This window comes from Pyxicephalus adspersus, chromosome 6 (assembly GCF_032062135.1).
Source record: "Pyxicephalus adspersus chromosome 6, UCB_Pads_2.0, whole genome shotgun sequence".
Taxonomy (NCBI): domain Eukaryota; kingdom Metazoa; phylum Chordata; class Amphibia; order Anura; family Pyxicephalidae; genus Pyxicephalus; species Pyxicephalus adspersus.
The window spans coordinates 102,866,865-102,890,614 of record NC_092863.1 but is presented as its reverse complement, the minus strand read 5'-3'; the positions used below and the strand labels follow the sequence as shown (position 1 = coordinate 102,890,614).

At 40.2% G+C, this 23,750-nt stretch overlaps 1 protein-coding gene across 1 annotated transcript in view; it reads right to left on the bottom strand.

The window, feature by feature from the left end:
- Positions 1–23,750, bottom strand: part of CELF4 (CUGBP Elav-like family member 4) — a 700,213-nt gene that overhangs the window by 226,442 nt on the left and 450,021 nt on the right. Inside the window, 1 exon segment of the mRNA XM_072413517.1 lies at positions 17,532–17,580. Within this exon segment, the coding sequence (XP_072269618.1) occupies positions 17,532–17,580 (49 nt within the window).

The following is a 23,750-nucleotide window of genomic DNA, read 5'->3' as shown; positions in this document are numbered from 1 at the left end:
TGGCTGGAAGGAATCAGGCAGGAACACGGCAAGTTAAGGCAGAGTACTAGAGCAGGCCAAGGTCAGGGCAGGAGGCAATCACAGACAGTTAAGGTCACATTCAAGGTCGAAGAACAATAACTTGGAGGTGTTTTGGATTTTCGCACATGGCGGTCATACATGGCTCACCAATGCCAAAAATATCTAGAGTTTAGCCTAAAGGAGATTCAGTATTAGGTCATTCTCTTTAAAATCCACCCAAATTTTATTTCCTCAATTGACAGTAATTCAAATATTGATTTTTTTTTGGCTGAGCATCCCAAGGTTTGGTGCATCTCTTTTAGCATGTTGCCTACAGTCACATGAACAGCCTACAAGAACCACAACTTCACTTTCATTTTTGTACTGACACCTAATCCCCTCCCGGCGGAACCCTGGACTGGCCGTGGGCCAGAGGTAGTCCTGGCTGCGTGATTAAGTCGGCAGTTTAATGTATTCATGTCTCCTTGAGAAGGGCAGTGCCAAAGACTTGTGAGATATCACATTCCACATGGGTAGAGTAAGGGATTAACCCTGTGGTTACCCTCTAACTGCTGAATCCAGGGGGATCATTTATTTATTGAAGCTATTTTCATGCCTTTACAACATTTCAAACAAACAGACTATTCACATCAATCAGCTATGGCAAAGCATAGCAACACAAATACTATGGCGGGCTGGACTGCACACCAAAAAGAACTCAAAACCCAAAGAAAGGTCAACATTGATGGGTCTGGATTGAATAAGCCCTTTTTTTGGCCAAATGCAGAATTATTTTAACAACAATTATTAATTGTGCTTTTGAATTTATTAAGAAATCATTGTAGTTGACCTGCAACTCATCTGCCTTGGCTACTTTTGCTTTACCATTAGGGAAAAAAAACAAACCATGTTTTACCATTAGGCAAAAAAACAAAAAAAAACAAAAAAAAAGTGCTCACTAATACGAACCAAAAAAAAAACCTTTCTATGCCCATCTTTGATTTAGTTAACTTTTGTGACTTTGTGGGTTCTGACTTCATGGCTAATTTTTAACTTTTGTTGACATTAGCTTTAGAGGTGATCATTTGGTGCAGTGAATTTGCAACCCAGAAAAATAAATACCCGCCCCAAAAACCCAACCACTCAACGCGCTCATACTTGCAACTGATGTGCCTGCTGTTAAACAGCAAGAAAAGTTCTTAATAATTGGGTAGGTAAACGAGCTGTTCTTACAACAGCACCTGTCAAGACACAACCTGCATAATTAAATATGGCTGTATGTGATACAAAAGTAATATATAAACCATCCCGCTTTTATTTCTCAATGGCCGTAGCCAAGGAAAGACTGAAAAATAAAAGGCGACAGAGAGCGGGCAGCTTCAAGCAGTTGAGTTCTCGCTGAAAGTCAGCCAGGCTCTGTATGTTTTATATTCACTTCATGAAATAAAGCAACAACAGGAAGCGAGATAGACGCGCGGTATCTACGCCCAGCATCCCCTCCGGGGTCATCTCGCGTACGTCTCCGTCAAGGCTTTTCTTTCCCCTTCTTCTTTACGCTTTTTCTCTTTTTTTTGCCCCCATGGGGAGTTAAATCCTCTTTACGCGCTCACTAGCAAGTCGATTTTATCCACCAATCCTTCGCCCGCGGGGTGAGCGCAGGAGAAAGAGGCATTAGATGGAAAACAGTGACAAACAGCTTCTATAGCGGATAATAAGGCCTTTCGAGCCGCGAGACATGCAGATCCTTTGCAGAGAATCCTGAAAGCCTGGGGGCAATTATAGACCTGAGGAGGGCAATGGCTTTACAGGAATTATAAGTAAAATCATTGAGTTTATGTCAGAAAGATGTTTCATCCAGAGTTTTCGGGTAAAAAAAAAAAATGAGAGAAATAAAATGAGAGAGTGTAGAGTTAATGAGCTGTGTAAATTCTGTAGAGGAAGAGGAAATAGGGGGAAGGGGTGGTGTCAGTATTTGCATTGCAAGAATTAAAAAACTACTATGGGCAACCAAGAGTGTCAATCATTGGAAAAGTCAATGCCAAAAAAAACCCCTTTGTCCTCAATTTACATTTAAAGGATCAGTTCCCAAAAACTGGATATGTCAGCTACCGATAGAGTTTTGGACCTTTTAAGTGAATCTGTGCTCAATTTTAATGCTTGATAATAAAAGTGCGGCCTGAAAGCAAATGCAACAATATTTATAATCCACGAAAAACCCTTCTGTGCCATTCTGTGATTTAGATCTTTTTGGAATTGTTTTTTTCTGTTCTTCTTCTGTTCTATGTATACCTAATTCAATGATAGGGGTTTTCAGTTGTCTTCTAGACACTAACATCTATAGACTTGAATAGGACATGCCCATATCTCAGGGGCAATGTCCCATTCTCAGGTCCAATGATAATGCTCAGGTTGGGGGAGAAGAAACTGTTGAGTACACCAACATACCCAAAGCTGAAATATAATTACCTCCTCTACAGTGATTTGACATCCATGAGAACCATCCCTCAATGTTGCCAACATCTTCTAGATGGGTTCTTCTAAGCTTGGGATCTTCAGCCATCTTTAAAGTGTGTAACCTACTCCTATTGCTGTGTGTATCTTGGGGCAATAATTGTTCACTTCTTATCATGGTGACCATTTTAGAGTGGGGAAAACTGAGCAATTGCTCAAGGTCTCCACCTTCTCCGGGGTCCTAATTAAAACAATAGCAGTCAGGTAGAAGGTTTTGTATTTGGGGGTAGTTGCCCAAGACTAAAACCCCCAGAAAAAAGGAGGAGAGAATACAATTCGCAAAATGGAACACAACAAAATGTTACAGTTCCCTGCTTCTGTCTTCTGGTTGTGAATTTCAATTCTGATGATCTCTCACATTGGGTCAGGAAATAATGGGAAATTTCCCAAGCAGCACTTGACCATCCTTATAGACTGAGGCAATTATATTGTAAATATTTTATCATATACATTTGCTCTTTAATTCACACATATAATCAAAAATGAATCCTACGTATCTACCAAGTGTCAAGTTCCTTCATCCCCGAAACATAACTAGGCATAACTGTGGCACAAATATGCCTGATGATCCAACCCAATATTGATGACTCCATTGACACTAAACAGATTGCACTCCTGGGTGCACTTATTTAAATCCTTTCTATCTCTGCCCCCAGGCGACTGAAATTGCTTGGATTAAATAACAATTATTTTCCCAACAAATGGATCAACAGGATGAGTAAAGGTTGGGTGTAAACCAAAGAAACAATATCATTTTTGATATAAATATACATTGAACTTTTAAACATAGGGTGACAATGTAAAAAACAATAAATTTATTTTCCAAATGTTTGATGGTTTCAGAAATGAAAAGTCGTTTTTGTAAGTGGAAAAAATAAAAGTGTAGTTTGCTCTTTTTGGTTTGTTGTTTTTTTTTCTGCTTTTATTTGTAAATTGTTTTTTTTGGAATCAATAGAATGTGTTATTGGAGTTGGCCCCCTACCATCTGTGCCAAAATCCCATTTGTTCTGTAATGGGGCAGTTTGTGAGAACTTTTGTGGTCAATGAAACAAAGTGATGCAGCTACTAGAATAGAATACATAAGGATATGTGTGTGTCTATTATATATATATCAGTGTTTCTCAACCAGGGTCCCATAAAACCCTAGGGTTCCTTCAGAGGTTGCTAGGGAGGGGTTCCTCGAGCAATGACCAATTTGTGCCTCCCAAGGTCAGGTTAGCTGACACCAGTGGTCTTTTGGGTATCTGTGAGGTGACATTCTTTCCAACATCCAGCATCCTCAGAAGCATTCACCACACTAATATACTGGGAGCTGTGGATATAGTAACTATTGAAGGAGTTCCCCAAAACCTGAAAGTTATTTTAAGGGTTTTCCCTTCTGTAGATGGCTTTAACCTAGTTAGTTTTGCCACTGCAGACAAGGAGCAAGGACACCTCTTTCTAACAACCAGATGACCACTAGAAGGGAAATCTGCAAATGTCCTATGGAATTGTTTGAAAATATGAAATAAGTTCGAAAAATTAATTTCAGGAAACATTTTAACTTGAAAATGTATACATGATTCAAAACACACCGCGGTTTTCTATGAAGCCCTGTGTGAATTGTTCAGATGAAAAGAGACACAAATCAAATAAAACAAATAAATAAGGAAAAACAGAGGCAGTCCACGTGCTAAGCTTAGAAGCTTTACAAAGCCTCCCCATGCCGGAGGAGACAGATCAATGACTTATTGAATAGCCATCTTTAATAAGGTGTACATTAAAGTACAGTACTTAAGGATGACTCTCCATTGGCTTATGAAACCTATAGAGCTAATCCAATACAACACCAAAACACTAATGCACCTCCATGTTAGAGGGTTAGGCCAGACATACACAAGGGAGACATGTGAATCTATTTTACTTTTTCTTTCCCTCTTGGAAAAAAACAATTCTCAGTTAAAGAAACAAAATCATTGAATGTGTGCATGGAGAACATTACTGGCCTCTGTGCCAAGCATTTGTCAACTGTCCAGCTCTGATGCCTAAACTACAGCCTGGGGGCCACATGTGGTCTTTAGCATTTACTGTGCAGCTTTTGGATCACCAGTTTCTTGTATCCAAAAAATATTTTTTGGTCCATGGTAAATAGTTTTATCTTTCTTACTTTTTCTTACATACATCTTACTCTTCCAGTGCTGTCCATCCCTTTTCTCTTTTTTGATCCCCCCACCCCCAATCTTTTATAATGGATCTTGATCTGAGTATTTTTAAATGTGGCATTTTTAAGGGGCCGGTAGGGATCACAAATGTGAAGCATTGATTTGTAAACAGCATTTTTATGTAACGTGTCTTCCATTATGAACGCCATTTGGAGTGTCTCCAGTCTTCAACTCCACCCTTAGCATGCCCATAGTTTTTGGTTATCTTCTGTTGCATATCAATGGCCTGTGAAATTTTTTTATCTATGTATTATTTCATTAACTAAGTAATATATTTGGTTCTTTGAGTATTTGATGGGCCTCATTTGACCCACATGGCTTCAGCTTTTAGTCTACAGACTCCCATTGCTCATCCAAACCAAGAATATATCTCTAATCATGGATCCATCACATTCTTCAATAACATCTTAGACTATAAAGCACATTTGATAAGTAGAGTGGTGAAGGCTTGGAACCTCTACTAGGTATTATTTTCTTCACTTTTGCTAATCATATACATTTTATATTAATTCTATCCATTGGTTTGCTATCTAGAATCTCTTTAGGTGTAACACTACATCTGGGCTATGACAATTGTGGTTCTTTGGACCTTTAAAATCAGATGAATGATAAAAATTAGGTTATGCTCCCATTTGGTCTAGAGCGATTTATGAAATATTTTCCGTGTTATACTATGCGGGTTCTCTATTTAGAAGCCGCTTGTTTAGTAAGAGGGGCATCACCAAGGCCATTGAGCCCTACAAATTGGATCAGTTGTGTGAAATATTGTATTACCGATTATCGTTCTTCCAATTGCCTCTCTGATATTTGGATTGCATTGCATTTGATGTTGATGGAGAACTTCAACCCATCCCCTGTACAGCTACCAAACAGGAGATCTTCCAATTGGGGTCACAAATATCTATAAAATCAGATTAAAAGTCTAATTCTTCCCCAATTTGTCAAAAAATGAATGAACACATTCAGGCCATTTGTCTAATTTTTGAGGTGTGATCATTGCATTAAAATAACACATATGGTATACAAGTCAATTATTTAGTTTAGATGTCTCCAATGAAGGGTATTGTTAAGGTTACAGAATTCAAAGACATTTTAAACAATTGCTCGTTGTTACAGTTTGGTGAAAACCCTTTTCTGTTCCAGCATGACTGTGCTCTGGTGTACAAATCCATCTCTATAAGGACAAAGTTGGATGAGTTTGGTGTTGTGGACCTCGAGTGTCCAGGACAGAACCCTGACATTAACCCTACTGAATACCTTTTGGACGAATGGGAATGAAGATTACAACGAAAAAGTTCCAATCCATAATTAATATCTGACCTTGCACATGCTCTTTTGGTTAAATGAGCACAAATTTAAATGTTGCTTATCTAAAATCCTACATAAAGCCTTCCTAGGAGAATAAAGAGTGGTAAAACCACAACAAGAAAGCCAACTTGTGGTCAAAATTGTGGTGTAGAATGTGCAACATCATGTGTTTGATTTTCAGGTGTCCAAAACATTTAGCCATATGGTCTACAAAATATATTCTTCTCAATGCAACACTTCAATGAACCATGATTCTCAGGTTGGATTTACATGGGTAATTAATGTATAAGACCCCTCAGTCCATGTTGATGGAACAGTGGTCCACCTGCATTTCAACCATTTTTCTGGCAATTGATATATGGCAGAATATATTGAAATGCAATGTTATACAAGCTAATATAGATGTCATGGTCAAGTTTCTACAAACCCTTTGCCATATAGTATATATTTATTTTAATTTATTGTCATGATAAAGCTATGCATAGCAATGATCATTTAGTCCATCATGGGCCCCTAACTGAAATGCAAACCTGGCCTTTAATTAATAATTCATTTGCACCCCAGTGCATCTTTTATTTTCTATTTCTGTTGGAACAAACTATTTTATCTCAATATTACTCTGCTAATAGTTTCTTAAAAAAAAAAAAAAAGCCACAAATTAATCACCGACTTGTGAGCACAATAATTGGACTCTTTCGTATAATCCACTCAGGCAACTTACACGTCTCTAAATAGGAATGTTCATCATATTAATGCAATATAAATATTAAGAATTTTAATTCAATTTTAATAATGTTAATCAGCTTCTTGTACAAACTGTTTTTCTTTGGGAGAAATATGAAACGCCTTTAGAAAAAAAAAAAGAAATAAATAAAAAGGGGGAAACAACTCCGAGGATGGTGAAATTACTGGAAAGCAATTTATTATGCCGATGTGGTTGGTAAGCAGTTCTGAAATTAAATATGTGCTTAAAAGCTGGAGGAGAAGGAAGCTCCGATGGTGGGAGAGAGGAATAGGCATAGCGAAGTGATGGCAACCTAGGTAATTGCAAAACTTTGTGACGCTTGTTCTCAAAATGATTATACAGGCAAAATAAAATTTGTCAAGGTAAAATTTAGGCTGCATGACCAAAGGTATCAGGGTTGTCAACCCAGACAAATTAAAACTCCTTTTTAACAGAGTGGAGATGGAATTGGAACTAAAGATCTTGTAATCATAATCAATTCTGCCTAGTTTAGTTTTGCAGTATACTACTTCTCACCCTTAACTCCTTGTACACCATAACAATTTGTGTATCCTATTTGTTCCTTTCTAATTTGTTAAATATATTATTGGAAGTGTATGGTTTACATCTTTAGAAAGTGCAAAAAAAATGACATACCTTAATATACCTGTCCTGTGTCCTTGGACCTCCTAGGTGTCCCCCTAGGACTGTTTGTAACTTTTATCGTCTATACCAGTGTTTCTTTACCTTTTTAACATGGAGGAATCCTTGAAAAAACTTTCAGGTATTAGGGAACCCCTATATATAACTATATCAGCAGCTCACGGTACATTAGTGTGGTGGCTAATGGGAAGAAATCCTCTTCCACTGCTGGCCATTGGGAAGAATGTTACCCTTACATTTAGCCAAAAAGATCATTGGCATCATTAAAACTACCCTGAGAGGCACAAAATGCTCATTGTTCACGGAACCCCTAGTAACCCCTGGAGAAGCCCTAGGACTCCATGGAATGCTGGTTGGGAAACACTGGTCTATATTGTTGAGATTAAAAGAATAGGAGGGTTGCAGTTGCTAAAAGCATCCAAGATGGCTGATAATATTCAATCCACAAAAAAATGTGCGTGTGTTGGGAGGAGGGGGATTGGCATTGAATGTGGATGATGCAAAGCAATGGTGAAGCCATTATTAGGTTTATAGAGCAGTGTTTCTCAACTAGGGTTCCTCCAGAGGTTGTTAGGGGTTCCATGAGCCATGAGTAATTTGGACTTCTTAGGGTACTGACACCAATGACATTAAGGATGATATTTTTCCCAGTAGCCAGCAATGTAAAAAGCATTCTTACCACTGACCACCACACTAATGTACTGTGATCTGTGGATATATTAATTGTAGAAGGGGTTCCCTGAGATCTGAAAGTAGTTTTAAGGGTTTCACCATAATTAAAAGGTTACGAAAGGCTACCATGGGCTACATACCCACCCACCTCAGGTTCCTTGCCATACACTGTATGTAAATACCCTACAAAACCCAACAATTTGGTCTGCTATTTGTAAATTCCTCCATGATGGGTCATAGGGGCACTGACATTTATAGACCACCCAAGCCAAGAGCCTTATAATAGCTCACATCATCGTTGATGTCCATGGAAGATCAAGCCTAGACGCTCAAAAATAGGAATTTTCCCCACAATTTGTTTAAACCCAGAAAACAAACCTAACATAAATTCCCATGTCAATATAATGCCCCATCACTCTTCCTGTCCTCAAGGGCAGTTTGCTATATGGCCCCCTTTGTATCTGCATCCTACAAACTGACCATAGGAAGCAAATCACCAAGAGTCTTCTGTGTTCCACCCACCCCTCGACCACCTTCATGAATCAAATCCCCTACTCACCCACATATTTTATTCTTTTACCCCTCTCTAGGTCTCTCTCTGTTCATTTTAGCTGTCTCATACTCCATTTGTAAATGGTCCACCTGGTTTCGGCCATGCTGCTTTTCCAAACTAATGTCAATGGGGCTTTTCATTTTCATTGATAGTATTTGACTTTAAGCTAGGAGGCAAGGTCTGAATTGTTCAATGTCTTTTATAAAGAACTAAGTAATTTATTGTCCCTAAAAAATAAAAAAATAAATAATAAAATGGGAGAGGTTGTGCCACGGACATCAAATCCATTTTAGGATTATGTAGTAAATTTATTCCTCGCCGAAGACATCTCTTTAGCAGGAGCAGGTATATTGTAGGCCATAACCCCTATGGAGGGAGTATTGGCAGCTTGACTTATGATATTGAAAGAGAAAAGCTAAATGGTTTATCGGAGAACAAAGCAATTAATTGACGCTTAGAGGTATGGCTGCAGCTCATAATGTGATGTCTCTTAGACCCTTCTCCGAGTGCTTTTCATGGCTTAATAGACTGCTCTAAATTTTAGGCAACCGAAACTGCGTTCATACGCTTAACTTATCAAGAGCCCCAAAGTGAACTGACTTTGGTGCACCATAGATCTGTTGTGTAGGAAATTATCGAAATTGATCAAAAGGGTTACATTACATTATATTTTATTGACCTCACATACAAAAAGTCAATATATCCATTGTTTAAAGAAAATCTGTAAAAATGCGGGTCTGAGATTGTTGACCTTCTGTTGCAAATAGTAGCTACCTGACTATGCTGTCCAGATTCAACATCACTGAACAAAATAAAAGGTCCACAAAAAATCATAAGCCATCATTTACATGTTTCTTCTAGGTTAAAGACAGCAGCTTTTGAATTTATTATTTAAGGGGCACCATATTTTTTTTAAACTTTTGGTATTTATTTGCAGTTTTTACCACAATTTTAGCTGAAAGTTGTTGTTGGAGGAACCCAATTATTATTAAAAAATGAATCTTTAACTGAAAACATCTGAAATCAATGATTTTGGGGTGCTTGTCTACAGGTTGTGGGGCATATCAAGGGTGTTATCATCAAGTAGCCACATGGCAATATTATAAAGGATTATAAAGATGGCAGCATAGAATGAGGTGTGAAGAACATGGATACAAAAGGAAGACTGGACATGCAAGCAATACGTGGTTCTCCTATACACCATAATCTTCTGACCGAAGAATGACGCAAGTAAACTTTCCTATATACATACATTAAGATTTCTTTTTTAGTTTTGGGCTGGAAATGGTCCTTTTAAGGTTTAGAAAGAACTGATTTTTTTTTTTTTAACTGGGATACTTATTTTCTCTTTCTGCATCCTGGCCCTTTAAAATGGTGCACACCATAAAAAAACCCAGCTCAGTGTTTTCTGTCTCCTGATCCGAGAAGGTCGCTTGCTGATTCAATGCATCTCCGCTAGTGACAGCATAATTTTAGCTTAATTGAATGGCTACTTGGAAGCGTCAGTGTTTGTGGTATCTAATCAATGGACGTGTCCATTCTTGGCTGAATCACAGATGGATAAAGTGAAGATTCATACGATTAATTACTGGCCAGCTTGACTTGTTCATGGACTGCGCACATGACCATGATGCTCTGTGGCAATCGAGTCGTCAGACAGATGAAGGAAGAATAATGAAAGAGACATGGGCTATTCTTAGAAGCCTGGAGAGGTTTATTATTAGACCGCCTTGTGTGGTAAATGAGAAATTAACTTATGGGACAGATCTCAGACTTAGGGGCATATTTAAGTTGCAAAATGAGTAAAAATTGTCAGTTTTTAAATCAGCAGATTTCTTAGTTAATTGGCTATTTTTTCTGGCTAATAATGAAAAAAAGAAGCATGAAGATGTCATCATCAACCATGACCTCCATAATAAGGATTCACAATCCTATTAGAAGTTTTCACTTCTTCAGTGAATGTTCTAAACTCTAGATCTACCTGGAGAGAATTACGGTAATTATCAATTACTAGTCATTGACAAAGCCTGCTCCACTACACAGTTAAATTATTTGGCACCTCTACATCTGCACCATTTGAAGGTACATGTGTAGGCCCCACATCAATGGTCCATGTAGTCTACAAGCATCAGTGGCATTTACAAGGAATAGATATTACTGGGTCAAAATAAGCTTTTGCACTGCACTGTTTCAAAAAAGGGACCCCAGACAGGGGCTACAACTGACGCATCATAGAGGGTTCAAGACCCACCAGAAAGCTCTCTTGATATTTAGACTACAAATGGTTCCTCAAAGACCTTGGTGGTCCACAAGATAAGGAGAAGCCCAACTCATGATCAAAACTGAGGAATATTCTTACGACAGGAGGGGGTTTTATCAAGCAAACTTGGTAAACAATGTCTGGAGAAGAGATTCAAATCCCTTGTCGGGTCTCTCACTTTTATCTGCCACACTTCTAAAGAACCTTTTGGAGAAACCACTATGGCTGATAATGGTGTCTCATGCCATGTGTCTCTCAAGCTGTTGATGCAAGGATGAAGATGGCAGCCCTTGAACTTTGAAAATAACTTTATTGCTATAATAAAAAAATATAGATCCAGCCAGCCTGTTAAAGAAGAGATGCTAAATGTCCAGTGGAAAGTGATCCTCACCCTTCTTGACCTACATCAGCAGAAGAAGCTCTATCATCCCACACTTCTGGTTGTATCAGATGTCTATGGCCCACCATAAGCACTGAGGATTCATTCGCCATAGCCCCTCAGTAACTACTGAGTCCCTGTAGGTATATAGTGTCCTCAGGTAGTGTCCTGAGGTATGTTCCAATATTGGGCAGTGAGTGGAGCCACAGCATGTAGGGAGGATACATACATCCAATAGACCCAGGAGTATATATTATATAGAGGTAATAGTCCCCAAATACTGAAGATTCCTGGGCAGGTGTAGCTTATAAATCTTCTGGGTTCCTTCTGTTGGCAGATTGTTAGGGCTGGATTAATGGCTGAAACATTCTGAGATTTAGCTGGAAGTAGTTAGTCACATTCAACTGGGCTTGCTCTGTAATGTAGAAGGCATTTATATAGCATCTGAGTGGCTCTCAAAGTTCATATAGGTGCCATGAACATTCCTTGGCATTTATAGAGGAAACATGACATTCACTTAACAAATGCCTGATCCAACATTGGAGGTTGAACTGTATAGGTCAGGAAACAACAAAGTTCCTGCACCTACAAGGGTATGTCCAGGTATGGAGTGGAACAGCTTTTATTACCCAGTGCCATCTTTAGCAGGTTTTTAAAATTCTTTTGAATTTATAATGGGCACAGGTGTACAGACCCAGTAACTCAGTGTAGGGATAGTGGAGAGCCTCCTATTGGGCACAGAAGGTGTACGACTGGGAACTCATTCCCAGACTTGGAACGCAAATGGGAACCCATTATCATGGGTACAGCAGGGGGGGAAATTACTGCATCTAATAGGATGGTAGGACATCATCATAAGGGGCACAGTGGGTGTGCAGACCCAGGAACTCAGTATGCAGATGGTAGGAACCACTCCTAATGGGAACATCACATGTACAGACCCAGGGATTGAGTGCAGGGATGGGGTAAGCCATTCATAATGGACATAGCAGCTATACAGACCCAGGAAAACATTGTAGGAACCACTCATACATGGCGACAGCAGGTGGACAAACCTAGGCAATGACTGCATGAATGATGGGACATCATCATAATGGGCACAGTAGGTGTGCAGATCCAGGAACAGAGATGGTAGGAATGACTCATACATGAGCACAGCAGGTGTAAATATTGACATATTGACCATAGCCAAGTACACAGTGCTGGGATCTTAGAGTAGGGATGGAGGAAACCTCTCATAATGGGCACAACTAATGTAAACATTCTGGAACTTTAAAAAAGTGGACATGGAAGTTGTGCAGAACTGAGATATCAGAGAAGAGATTTTGGGAACCTATCATTGTGGACACAGTATGTTTACATACCTAGGAATTCATGGTAGGGGTACTGGGAACCCTTCATAATGTGCACAGCAGGTATACGGACTCAGGAACTTACTTGTTAGGAACCACTAATGGACGCTCCAATTGTACAGACCTAGGAGCTTAACAAAGAGATGGTGGGTACCTATCATAATGGACATAGCCAGGTATACAGTGCTGGAATCTCAAAGAAGAGATGGGGGGAAATCTCTCATAATGGTCAAAACTAGTGTACACACCCTGGAACTTTGCAGAATTAGTGGAAAGCCCTCATAATGGACACGGAAGATGTGCAGAGTTGGGATCTCAAACCAAAGAAGAGATTGTGGGTACCTATTATATTGGGGCCCATCATTTTGGGCACAGTAGGATTAAATACTTGGGAATTCTCTGTAGAGGTAGTGATGGCCATTCATAATGGGCTCAGCAGGTGTACAGACTTGTAAAGTCAGCACACAGATGGGAATACCTCATAATGGGCACAGCAGGTTTACAAACCTGGCAACTCAACACAGAAATCTCACCAATAGAGTCCCTGAGAAATAGAAGAGATTGTCAGGAGGGTTTAAACTTCTATCATTTGGCAAACATGTAAAACAAATAGATAATGAGTGAGAATTTTTTTGGCTTCACATCACACACGTACAAGTTGTTTGCAGCCCTCGGCCATTTACAAATTTAAAATGAAGAAGCACAGAACTATTCTATGGCTCATTAAGGCTTATTACAGCTGCTTTTCTTTATGTGGTCTTCCACCTGTATCAGGACAGGAATTTTGCAAATAAGCTTTTAAAAAGCAAAGTGCTAAATATTTAAAATCTGTTTTAATGCATTCTATAATTGGCCTATTCATCCTCGAAGTGCTTTAGCATCTCATTCCTTTTTGTTTTTACAAATAGGCCAGAGAGGTCCTCAGCGGAACTGGTTGCAGGGACATTTTCAGCCTTATTAACGCCAGAGAAGACACATAAAAAAAAAAGCGGTGGGGAAATACAGAAGTTACAATTTTGACCCGAAAACACTGTTTGCTTGGCTTTTTTTGCTTCAATACTATCTAGGAGTTGCTGTTCCTCTGTACTCCTAGACGGACTACCACATACTCAAAAGAGGCCACCAAAAAAGATCAGGCTGACCACTAAACCTCATCTTGTTAGGACATTTAGTACAATGGCTTCCTATCATCATGTTCCTGAGTGAGTGGATCCCTACATTGTTATATTGGACCCTCAGAACTGGCACATAACATGGCATGCTCACTTCAGCTGTAGAGAACCTACTTGCAGGGCACTTGCATGGGAAGTGGCATAGGGACCATCAAAGTCATATTTTTTGAAAGATGGAGTCACCTGCTAACTTTTTACATTGTTTGGAGCTTAGATGGTAAGAGTCACAGCTCTTTTTGTAATGCTATGGTTTTCTTAGTTCTTCCCCACTCTAAATTCAGAACATAAAATTCCCCTTCCTTTCCCGATGGATTTTCTGATTGATGGGTATTCCCAATTACCAAGTTTTTCAATTGGAATCATCACCCCCCCTAAATGACCTCAAGGAGTAAGAAACTGGTGGTCATTTGATGTCCTCTTTCTAAAGAGGGACAACTGGTGCATTAATAATCCCAGATAACTTTGGTTTGGGCCTATAGTGTTGAGTGTCATGCTAGGAGATTAGGAGCCCATCTATCAGGCTTCTGTTGATGGCTTTGTGTGTTTCTTCTTTAATAATGTTGCCCACTCTTCAACCCAAAAATGAATTATCGTTGTTGATATCTAAAGCACAAGGGCATAAGAGGCCTGTGATGTACCTATTACATTTATTTATTGCATTTTCAAGTTTCTCAGTGATGTTCCTTTAGCTTTAGCACAATATTCTGTGTAATTTACTATTCCCACAATTCCTGGGACCAAGGCATGTTCCTTGCACATCATTATTTCCCATGTAAATGCCTAGATGAGGACTCTTCCTTTATGGTACAGTGATACTGCAAGTCAGCACTCTATTTGCTGTTTAAGTATTGAATATGCAATTAATGGGAAGATATCTCGTCATGCCTAGTAGGGAGAACAAGAGGAAAAATAGCTGAATAATGCAGTTTGGGGGCAAAGTATCAGTGCGGGGTGATGTATGAGAGTAATTGATGTAGCTGAATAGCGCTGAATATACATCCCTCTTGCGATGCGATGCGTGAACTTTGTCCTCGGAGGATGAATGGGGGAGGCACGTGGAGGCACCTACATTATGTCACCCGGGTTTTTTTTATGCTAACGACATTCTCAGTTCATACTTTCAAGCTTTGCTTCACTCTCCTTTATCTTATGATGTAGCCGGCGCACTAAATTCCAGCATTTGCCAATCCATGGATGTGAGTTCAGGCAAAGAATCTTTTAAAGGAGAAATTGCCAAATAGGCAATCTCATGCCAGAAACACTGTTAAAATACATACTTTCAAAATGTTTTGAGGTCCATTCATATTATTGTTAAAAGCACACATTAAGGCACTATTGGTGCACATTATGAGCCTAATTTAATAACGCTTTCCAAGACTGAAGAAGATAGACTATCATGAAAGAACCTTAAGTGATCCAGAAAACCTGGAATAGATTTCTTAAAAATAATTGCCATTAGTTGGCCATATGTTTTCAGTCTTGGATCAGATCCCTTTCAGCTTTGCTGGATCACCCAGGTTCTCCCATGATAGTCTGTTTACTCCAGTCTTGGAGAGGTTTAATCAGGTCCTATGCGTTGTCAAATTTCCCTTTTTCCCCCACTACAAATGGTTACTCCAAGGAAAACCAACCTTTAACTAGGGACTTGGGCAAGGGTGTTCTGTGCTCAAAACGCAACTCCATCCATGCATATATCAGTATTTCCACTCATGAGTGTCAGGTCAATCAAAGCTCTATAACTTGCACAGTCCATCCTGAAACATCTACTTTTCCTTCCAGAAAACATTTTTCCTAGCATCACTACCGTTGACATAATGAATTCCCATGGAATTATGGCAACTTAAATGACTTCTGCAAGCACTAAAGTCAGGCCACTAGAAATTGGAATGCCTTGGTGTAGTGAATGGGTCACAATAGACACTGAGAAGAGACCCCAAATCTCATGACTTGACCAAAATCAGTGCAATGGTCCACTTTGATGTTACTATCACATTTTTCTGGCCCGGTGACCTTCAGATGGAACGTTCTACCGTCCAAATGGTGCCCAGTAGCTAATACATTGTCAGGGACCCAACAACTGAATCTGGTTTAACTGCAAAGCACCATTCTAAAAGCACATGACTCCAACCTAGGATTGCTAGGTTAGGTTCAACACCAGGTCTGTATATGGAGATCATTCAACCTTGATTAATGGTGCCCTTCTGTACAAACCCTAATCTTTGTATCAAGTTCCAATTCCACTAAATACTACTGCAAAATGTGCTGTGGTCTGCTTTTTATGCAGCACTGTTTTTGAATGATGCAGGCCACCCTAAAGGACAGTGGGACATGATTCATGTTTCAAGAACCGTAAACCCCTTAACACAATCTAGGTCCTATAGCTTCTCGCTGAATCTAGCCAAATATATCCCAAGAGCATAAAAGTAGTTCAACATTTGTACTTGGGGCTGGCCGTCACCCATAAGTTAGATAATGCTAAACACAGCCATGGGCACAACAATAAATCAAGGTTAATCTGTTCTAAATCCAGCCATCTAGATAGCCTCAATGATCCTTCAAACCATACTGACAAATAGCAAGCAACCCATCATACTGGGACACTCAACAAAGTCATACAAATCATGGTTTGCTTAGATGACTCAATTGGAATAGCGGAAAGTCCCATGACCCTTGCAGTTGTCAATTATCACCAACAACTGAAGAATGATTGATGGCTCTTTTTTTTGATAGAGATGCCATAGCAATAGACAAAGGGTTTGTCAGACATCTACATCACTTCCAAGCTTGTCTAGAAGACAGAATCTGGTGTCAAAGCCCCACCCCTGCTTTATAACCACTCCCCTTTTATTGTCTAATCACACCAATATTATTGGATCATTGCATCATTGTCATCTATTAAATCTCAATACCAGCCATTTCCAGCCATTATTACAGCTCTTTACAAAAAATGGTTGCAGTTTATATTGTATATTGTTATATGTCACTGGGTTAAAAAATGTTTAAAAAGTCTGCAAATGAGCATTTATACTCCGTACTATAACTTCCGACCTGGGTTATTTTCCTGAGCTATGGCCACTTAATAAAAAAAGCTTCATATACAACAACTTTGGGAGTGTTGGATATCCACACCCCCAGCACATGCAGTGGTTTCCTCCACAGCCACCCATGTCATTACTTTGTCCTATAGAGATTAATGAGATGATGGGAGAAACCCTAGCATGCAGCGGGGAACACTGGTACGTGACCCACCCAACTGAAGTGTTAAATGTAAGAATTCTTCAAGCAGCCATAGATTTGGAACAAAGCCAAGATCAAAGAAATGATCTCCAGGAAAGTTGAATACCCTTTTCTTTTTCAGAAGTCTGCCATATATTTTTTAATATAGTGTCCATAGTTCTGCTTTCCAAAAATCAGCATTGTCAGTAGTTGTGAGTCAGTAGCAGAAGTTAACAATTCTTTCCGAACTCTGAAAATCATCTTTCAACACAATACGTCTTAACAAGGCAGTCATTGGTTTCCTAGGTAATGCCTGGCACCTTTCAGATTAACTGAATAATTGAATTTCGAGAAAGGGAGGGGCACATAAAAGAAAAAAAGAATTAGATAATAAGGAGTCCTATGCAAGGAATGTCACCGCCACTGATTACACTGCTAATTGATCAGCGGCACAGCATGACAAAATCTAACAGCAATCACGGTACTTAGCGGTAATGCTTGGAGCAATGTAGACTACTACCTCCTCGACTTTCGCTGTCTGCTGGTTTGACCTGGATTGGCCGGTTCATCTGTAAAGAGAGAAGAGAGAATGGATGGTTAGTACCATGAAAGGATCAACTCACATTAGAATATTGCTCAATAGTCAGAAACATTGTAACAAGTTTAAATTAGAGTTTCTCAACCAGAGTTCCTCCAAATGTTGGTAGGGGTTCCTTGATCAATAAGCAATTTGGACCTCATTCCTCCCACCAGCCAGCAATGTAAGAGGAATGACTGTGACATGGTAGAGCCCCCACATTCAGTACCCACCCCTGTGCCAACCTCCTCGTACCCCAAAGCACACCACACATTAACTTGGTTAAATGGCCTTACAGGCCCCTTTTATTAAACAAACTTACGTAACCATAAATATTCATAAATAGTCATAAATAACAATAAATAACCAACAATGATTACCATATCAAATAACATATCAAATGAATAATCCTAATTAACCAAAACCCAACCTAAATAAGTAAACCCCTAGGTTACTGGTCCCACTACATTCTCCAATTCTATTGGGTCTGCACCGCCATGATATGTTTGCTCCCAGCCGTAAACCACCAGCTCGGAAATTATACCATCAGCACCCGCAGCCCTTACCCAACCAAATAAAAGAACCTTCCCAAAAACCACAACAACTCCAGAGATTACCATACTGTAGTTGGGCCTCTTACCCCCACTGAATCTATAAAGCCAAACACCACCCTCAAGGACCTCACTGCCTAAACCCCCTCCCCCAACAACCAAACAGGGCAGGCGGGAAACTTACTGCCCTCTGTCCGTTCCTCTGTAAAATGACCCCCCCTTCCCCCCCTTTTTCACACCTCTCACCCCTCCTATCACCTACGTCACCCCCTTCTCTCCCCTTATGACCTTCCTTCCAATCCTTCCTTCCTTTGATCACCATGCTAATATACTGCGAGCTGTGGATATAGTAATATTAGGAGGGGTTCCTGAAGACCTGAAAGTTATTGCAAGGGTTCCCCCATTGTAAAAGATTGAGAAATACTAGTTTATAGTATAAAATGTAGAGTAGGAAATGATTATGCTGACCAGGCAGAGATGGGGACAGGATTTTTGCCAGCTGCAGTTAGGCAACACCTACAGGTCTTGTCTCGTCCTGGCTTGTGAACGGACAGTGAAAGGAGGAGCAGAAGACTAATGAGATCATCTCACTGTCACTCATCTCTTTATAGGAGCATGTTCCTTGCTTGCATACGGGGACAACGCATTGCTGTGACTGATCTACTCCTACAACTATGACTCTACAAGGTACATTTAAAATGCCATGTGGTCTCCATACTCCACCAAAACCAACCAATTGCAAATATATACAAGCCTAATTCTATGCTTTGGTATATTTGATGTCATGCCTCACGCTCCACAGTTTCCTTAAGCAAATGACAGCCCTGGTCGTCGTCAGCCCGATGTATGCGATACATTGGTTGGCCACTGGATTGGCAATTTAATAAACCTTATAGGCCAAATGGCGAACTAAAAGATGATAGCTTGTCAACGCTGCTACTAAATGAGAGGAAATGCTTTAGCATTGTTAGCCTGTAACAGGAAGTGCATAGGATTCAGCCCCATTGAAGAAAACTGTATACAATTGGTCTGATTTATTAAAGCCCTCCAAGACTGAAGAAGACTATCAGCGGAGAACCTGGGTGATCCAGCAAACCTGAATTGGATTTCTTAAAAATCGTTTGCTATCTATTAACAAATGTGTTCAATGCCGGACAACATTCATTTTTAGGTTATTTGAATAACCCATGTTCTCCCATGATTGTATATCTTCTCCGGTCTTGGAGAGCTTGAATAAATCAGGCCCACTGCCACATGATGCCATACTAAAAATGTATATTGGGTTTACATATAGCACCAAAGCCAATTGATTGCAAGTATATGTAGCCCTAAATATATGTTTTGGTATATTTGGCTCTACATTACAAGACAAGGTAATTCTTCAGAAACTAATAAAAAAAAAACAGAAGTTCAGAGTAATAGCCAAGCAACAACACATTTCAGATGGATTTTTTTAACCTTTGTAAGGGAATCGTTCACACCTGCACGCTCTATACGGATAGTTACAGGGAAATCTGAACCCAGAGTCCCATCACTGCAATCAAACAACCCTCCCCATGCCATTCCCTGACCATTACAGAACCAGTAGCTGCTCCCTATAGTGGGTTTACTGCCCCCTGTGCCGGCCCAGATCCCAGATTGTATAGTGGGTTTACTGCCCCCTGTGCCGGCCCAGATCCCAGATTGTGCCACAGATAAAATCAATTATTTGGCATCAGAAGCGCCCAGGCTCGTGATAGAGTCCAGTTCCCATAATAAGTATCAACTTGATAAAAAATGCACTAATTACATGGTGGAAGAGGAAGTAATTAGGATCCCCGCTTGGCGCTCCTTTTGTGAAGGAGGGCGTTGACGGAGAGGAAAGTGGACCTTTAATTGCCTGAGATTGGATTAATTGTAATTATAGCAGTTGGCTGGAAGAATTGCAGGAAGCTTTGCAGTGATTAAAAAAAGGATAGCCAACAAGGAATGGAAATTCAACTTCATAGTAAAATGCCACACCGGAGGCTCGTATACTGGCCATGGCAAGGCAGATTGATACCTTGGGTAGCAGTGGCGGTTATGTAGTTGATCATGTGATCAATCATATTGAAAGGTTATTTGCACAAAGTCAGCTGCTCAGCTGAATTTATTTTGGTCCAATGCAGTTGGATTTCCCATTGGTCCTGATGGAACCAAATGTTCCTGAGACTTAATGGTCATCTTAGCACAATCATTTTCTAGTTGATATGGGTAACCAATGTTCAATGGAACCATCAATCAGTCAAAATTGGGATTGTAGTTTATGTGCAATGAATTCCAGTCATTAATTAACATATAATGAATGGCTTGGCCAGCAGTCTATGGTGGGCTCAAAAATTGGTCTAGTACAAGGGACCTCTTGGTGACTTTGTCCACCATTGCAGTCTGTTGGACTGTTAAACCTTCCCTGGGGATTTACGATATTTTCCAATACCTCCCATGTCTAACTCCTTCTTGGTTAAAGGAAATCCAAGGTCCCAACCTTCACATTCCAAAAGAAATTCCAAAGAGTAACAAGAACACAATCATATATTGGTTATCGGTGGTCACATTTTTAAGCTACAATGAAGACATTTCAAGTGGATCATGAGTTGTAGCCACAGGCATTAAAGATTTGAAGTTCTATGCAAAGAATAGAAGGGATTTCTGGGGACAAATTGTACACATAACAGAAGCAAGGAATATTTTAGGTATAAAAAGATACTTATTTTGTTTTTTGGTTTAGGGACACTTTAAAGGGTCCTAATGGGGTCTATCACCATGGCAAGGGTACAGACATGGCAGTGCAGGGATAATGGGAGTCCCTCATATTGGCACAGCGGGTGAACAGACCTGGTAACTTAAACAAAGGATTATGGGAGCCACTCATAATGGCTGCAGAATTTAGGGCAGGGTTGGTGGGAGTCCCCATAATGGGCACAACAGGTGTACAGACCTGGTAACTCAGCCCAGGGATATAGGGAGCCCCTTATAATGGGCACAGCAGGTGTACTGAGCCAGGAACTACCTGCAACAGACTTCCTGGGAAATAGAGAATTTTATCTCTTTTACTTTCCAACATATACCAAACACAGAAAATGCCGTCTTTAGTGGACTGACCCTTTAAATTAACCATGGTGCCGTATACATTGGTACTGTACATCATTTCACATACAAGGCTCTGCGTCTTATAACTCTATAAAGAAGGGATCTGGTGAGTGCTGAGCATTCAGAGAATTATTACAAAGCTCCTGACCCAAACAAATCACTCCCCACCCCGCTCGCTTTCCCTGGAAAATCATCCTGGCTTGCTAAACCCCACATAGATCACAGGAGACACGCGATAATCCATCCATCCATGTATTGATCCCTGCTCTGCTTTCCATGTTCTATAGACAGGGATAGAGCGAGAGGCCGGCCAGGTCAGCTCAGGTTCAACTGCAAACCAATTACACCCAAAACCTCTCCAAAAGCCCCCCCAGCCCCCTACCCCCCATTCCTCTGCATCAACACGTACAGATACATTAAACAAGACATTCCATTAATTCCTTCATCATCATAAGTTAAGAGCCGCACCAACTCTTTAAATATTCATTCAGCTATGAAAACTGAGCATTAAAATTTTAATAATGTCAAGCTAGTTTGAACCGTTCTCCTCGGGGACTGTTACAATACAATTAAAAATAAATAGGATGATTGATCGCCTGGGCTGCCTCACCTGTCCGGCTCCGTCACCGCCAGGGGGACAAAAGCAATGGCGGCCAGACAAACGAGGCCGAGACAAAGTGTCAATGGGTTTGGTGTCGGCTGTTAGGCAATCTGTCCAGATAAGAATGAGAGAGAAAAAGAGAAGTGGCGTTGCTGACTTGCTTTTCAAAGTGCAGGTTCCGGGGTTGTCATCGAGTTCCTCACTGTGATAAACAAACTTTATTATATTTTGTGTTGTCTAAGGCCCTAATTTGAAATCAGAGGAGTCTCATTAATCTCAAGCAACCCAGTGGAATGTGGAAAATGAAAGTGATGAGTTCTGTAGTCCACCAGAACTGACTCTAAGCTATTAACACTGCTTAGTCTTTCAGTGCAGCAGATTTATAAAGATTGCACACAGTTATTGAACTCAAAGGAGTATAATAATGCACATATGAGATTGTAGTGATTGGGTTTAAATCTAGGTGTCATAGCATGAGCACAGTCAGTGAATGAACAGTAAAATGAGAAGCAGCAAAGAACTCATTTACGTTTTTAGCACATAATTATTAGTTGCTCATGCTGCTGCTTCCTTTCACACTCTGGCCCTGCTGTACAAAGACTTCATGATTACAATTTGGTTCTATTAGAGTTCAGCTTCAAGTGCTGATTGGTGCGTATTATATCACGGCCATTGGAACATTTCAGAAAGCTTCCCAAGTCCCTGACTACAAAGCAGCATGCAGAGGAGGCACAAACAGCCAGATATAGGGCAAGTTCAGAAAATGATCCAACGTGTCATCCTACAAAATCCTATTCAAAGCCCCAATTCCATATTCCCAGATTCTTTTGCTCATCATGATTGGCCAATCAGGGCTCTGCATTCCAAAGTGGTTGCAATGGGCACAATGATTGCACCTTTTCTCCACACCTGGATTGTTCCCCACCCCCCTCTCCATAATTATTGCGTCATAGAAAGCCCATATAATTTGCGCTTATCTGCGTTTTCCTGCACATTTTATTGTTTCATTATTCAATGGTCGAGGGTGCAGAGCCGGGCTTTGATGAAGCTCTGGAGAAGAAGCCATTTGGCAGAAATCAAGAAAGCTGCAAGTGCCAAAAAACTCTGATAATTCCCCTTTTCAATGGGCCAAGTGGGAGCGAAAGGTATTAGTGGAAGATTACAACGAGTAAGGTAACAATTCCCCCAGATACGACTTTAAAATGAACTTTCATGCTAATCTACCCAATTAGTGATTCTTTTATGCTCCTTCCACATCCAAGTCGCGCGTTCTATCGCATTCGTCGTACCGGCTTTGTTTCCATTCATGTGTAAGGGAATTCTGACAATGAGTTTCTCTTATCTGTTTCCTTTTTGGAAAATGTTCAAAAAGTGAGAAAAAATATTGGCTGGAAATTTAGGGATCTGGCATGTTTCCTGGGAACATTGTTTGTAGTTCTGTCTGAGTGCTATAAAACAACCCCATGTCATGGAGTTGGGGTAGGGGAAGGTGTTCTGTGGCTCAAAGGCCGGTACACACCGCAAATTGATTTTGATCATGAAAGATTGTTTTCAGAGACACCAAAACCAATGGTTTTAGTTCTGTTCCATGAAGACTCCTCGCTGTGTCCTCCCTATAGGACAACAGTTCCAGTTGGCGGATACCTAATTAACGATGCACTAAGGGAGATGCAAAGTGTGCAACTGAAAGAGGGCCCCGGAAACTCTTTAGTCAACAGGGACACCAAGCCATTTCAACAGGGGCCCCTGGTGGGGACATGGATTGCAATAGGATAAAATCCTGTAGGGGATATGAGCAACAATTATATAAAATTCTGGTGGGGACATGGGCAGCAATGAGATAAAATCCCGGTGGGGACATGGGCAGCAATGAGATAAAATCCCGGTGGGGACATGGGCAGC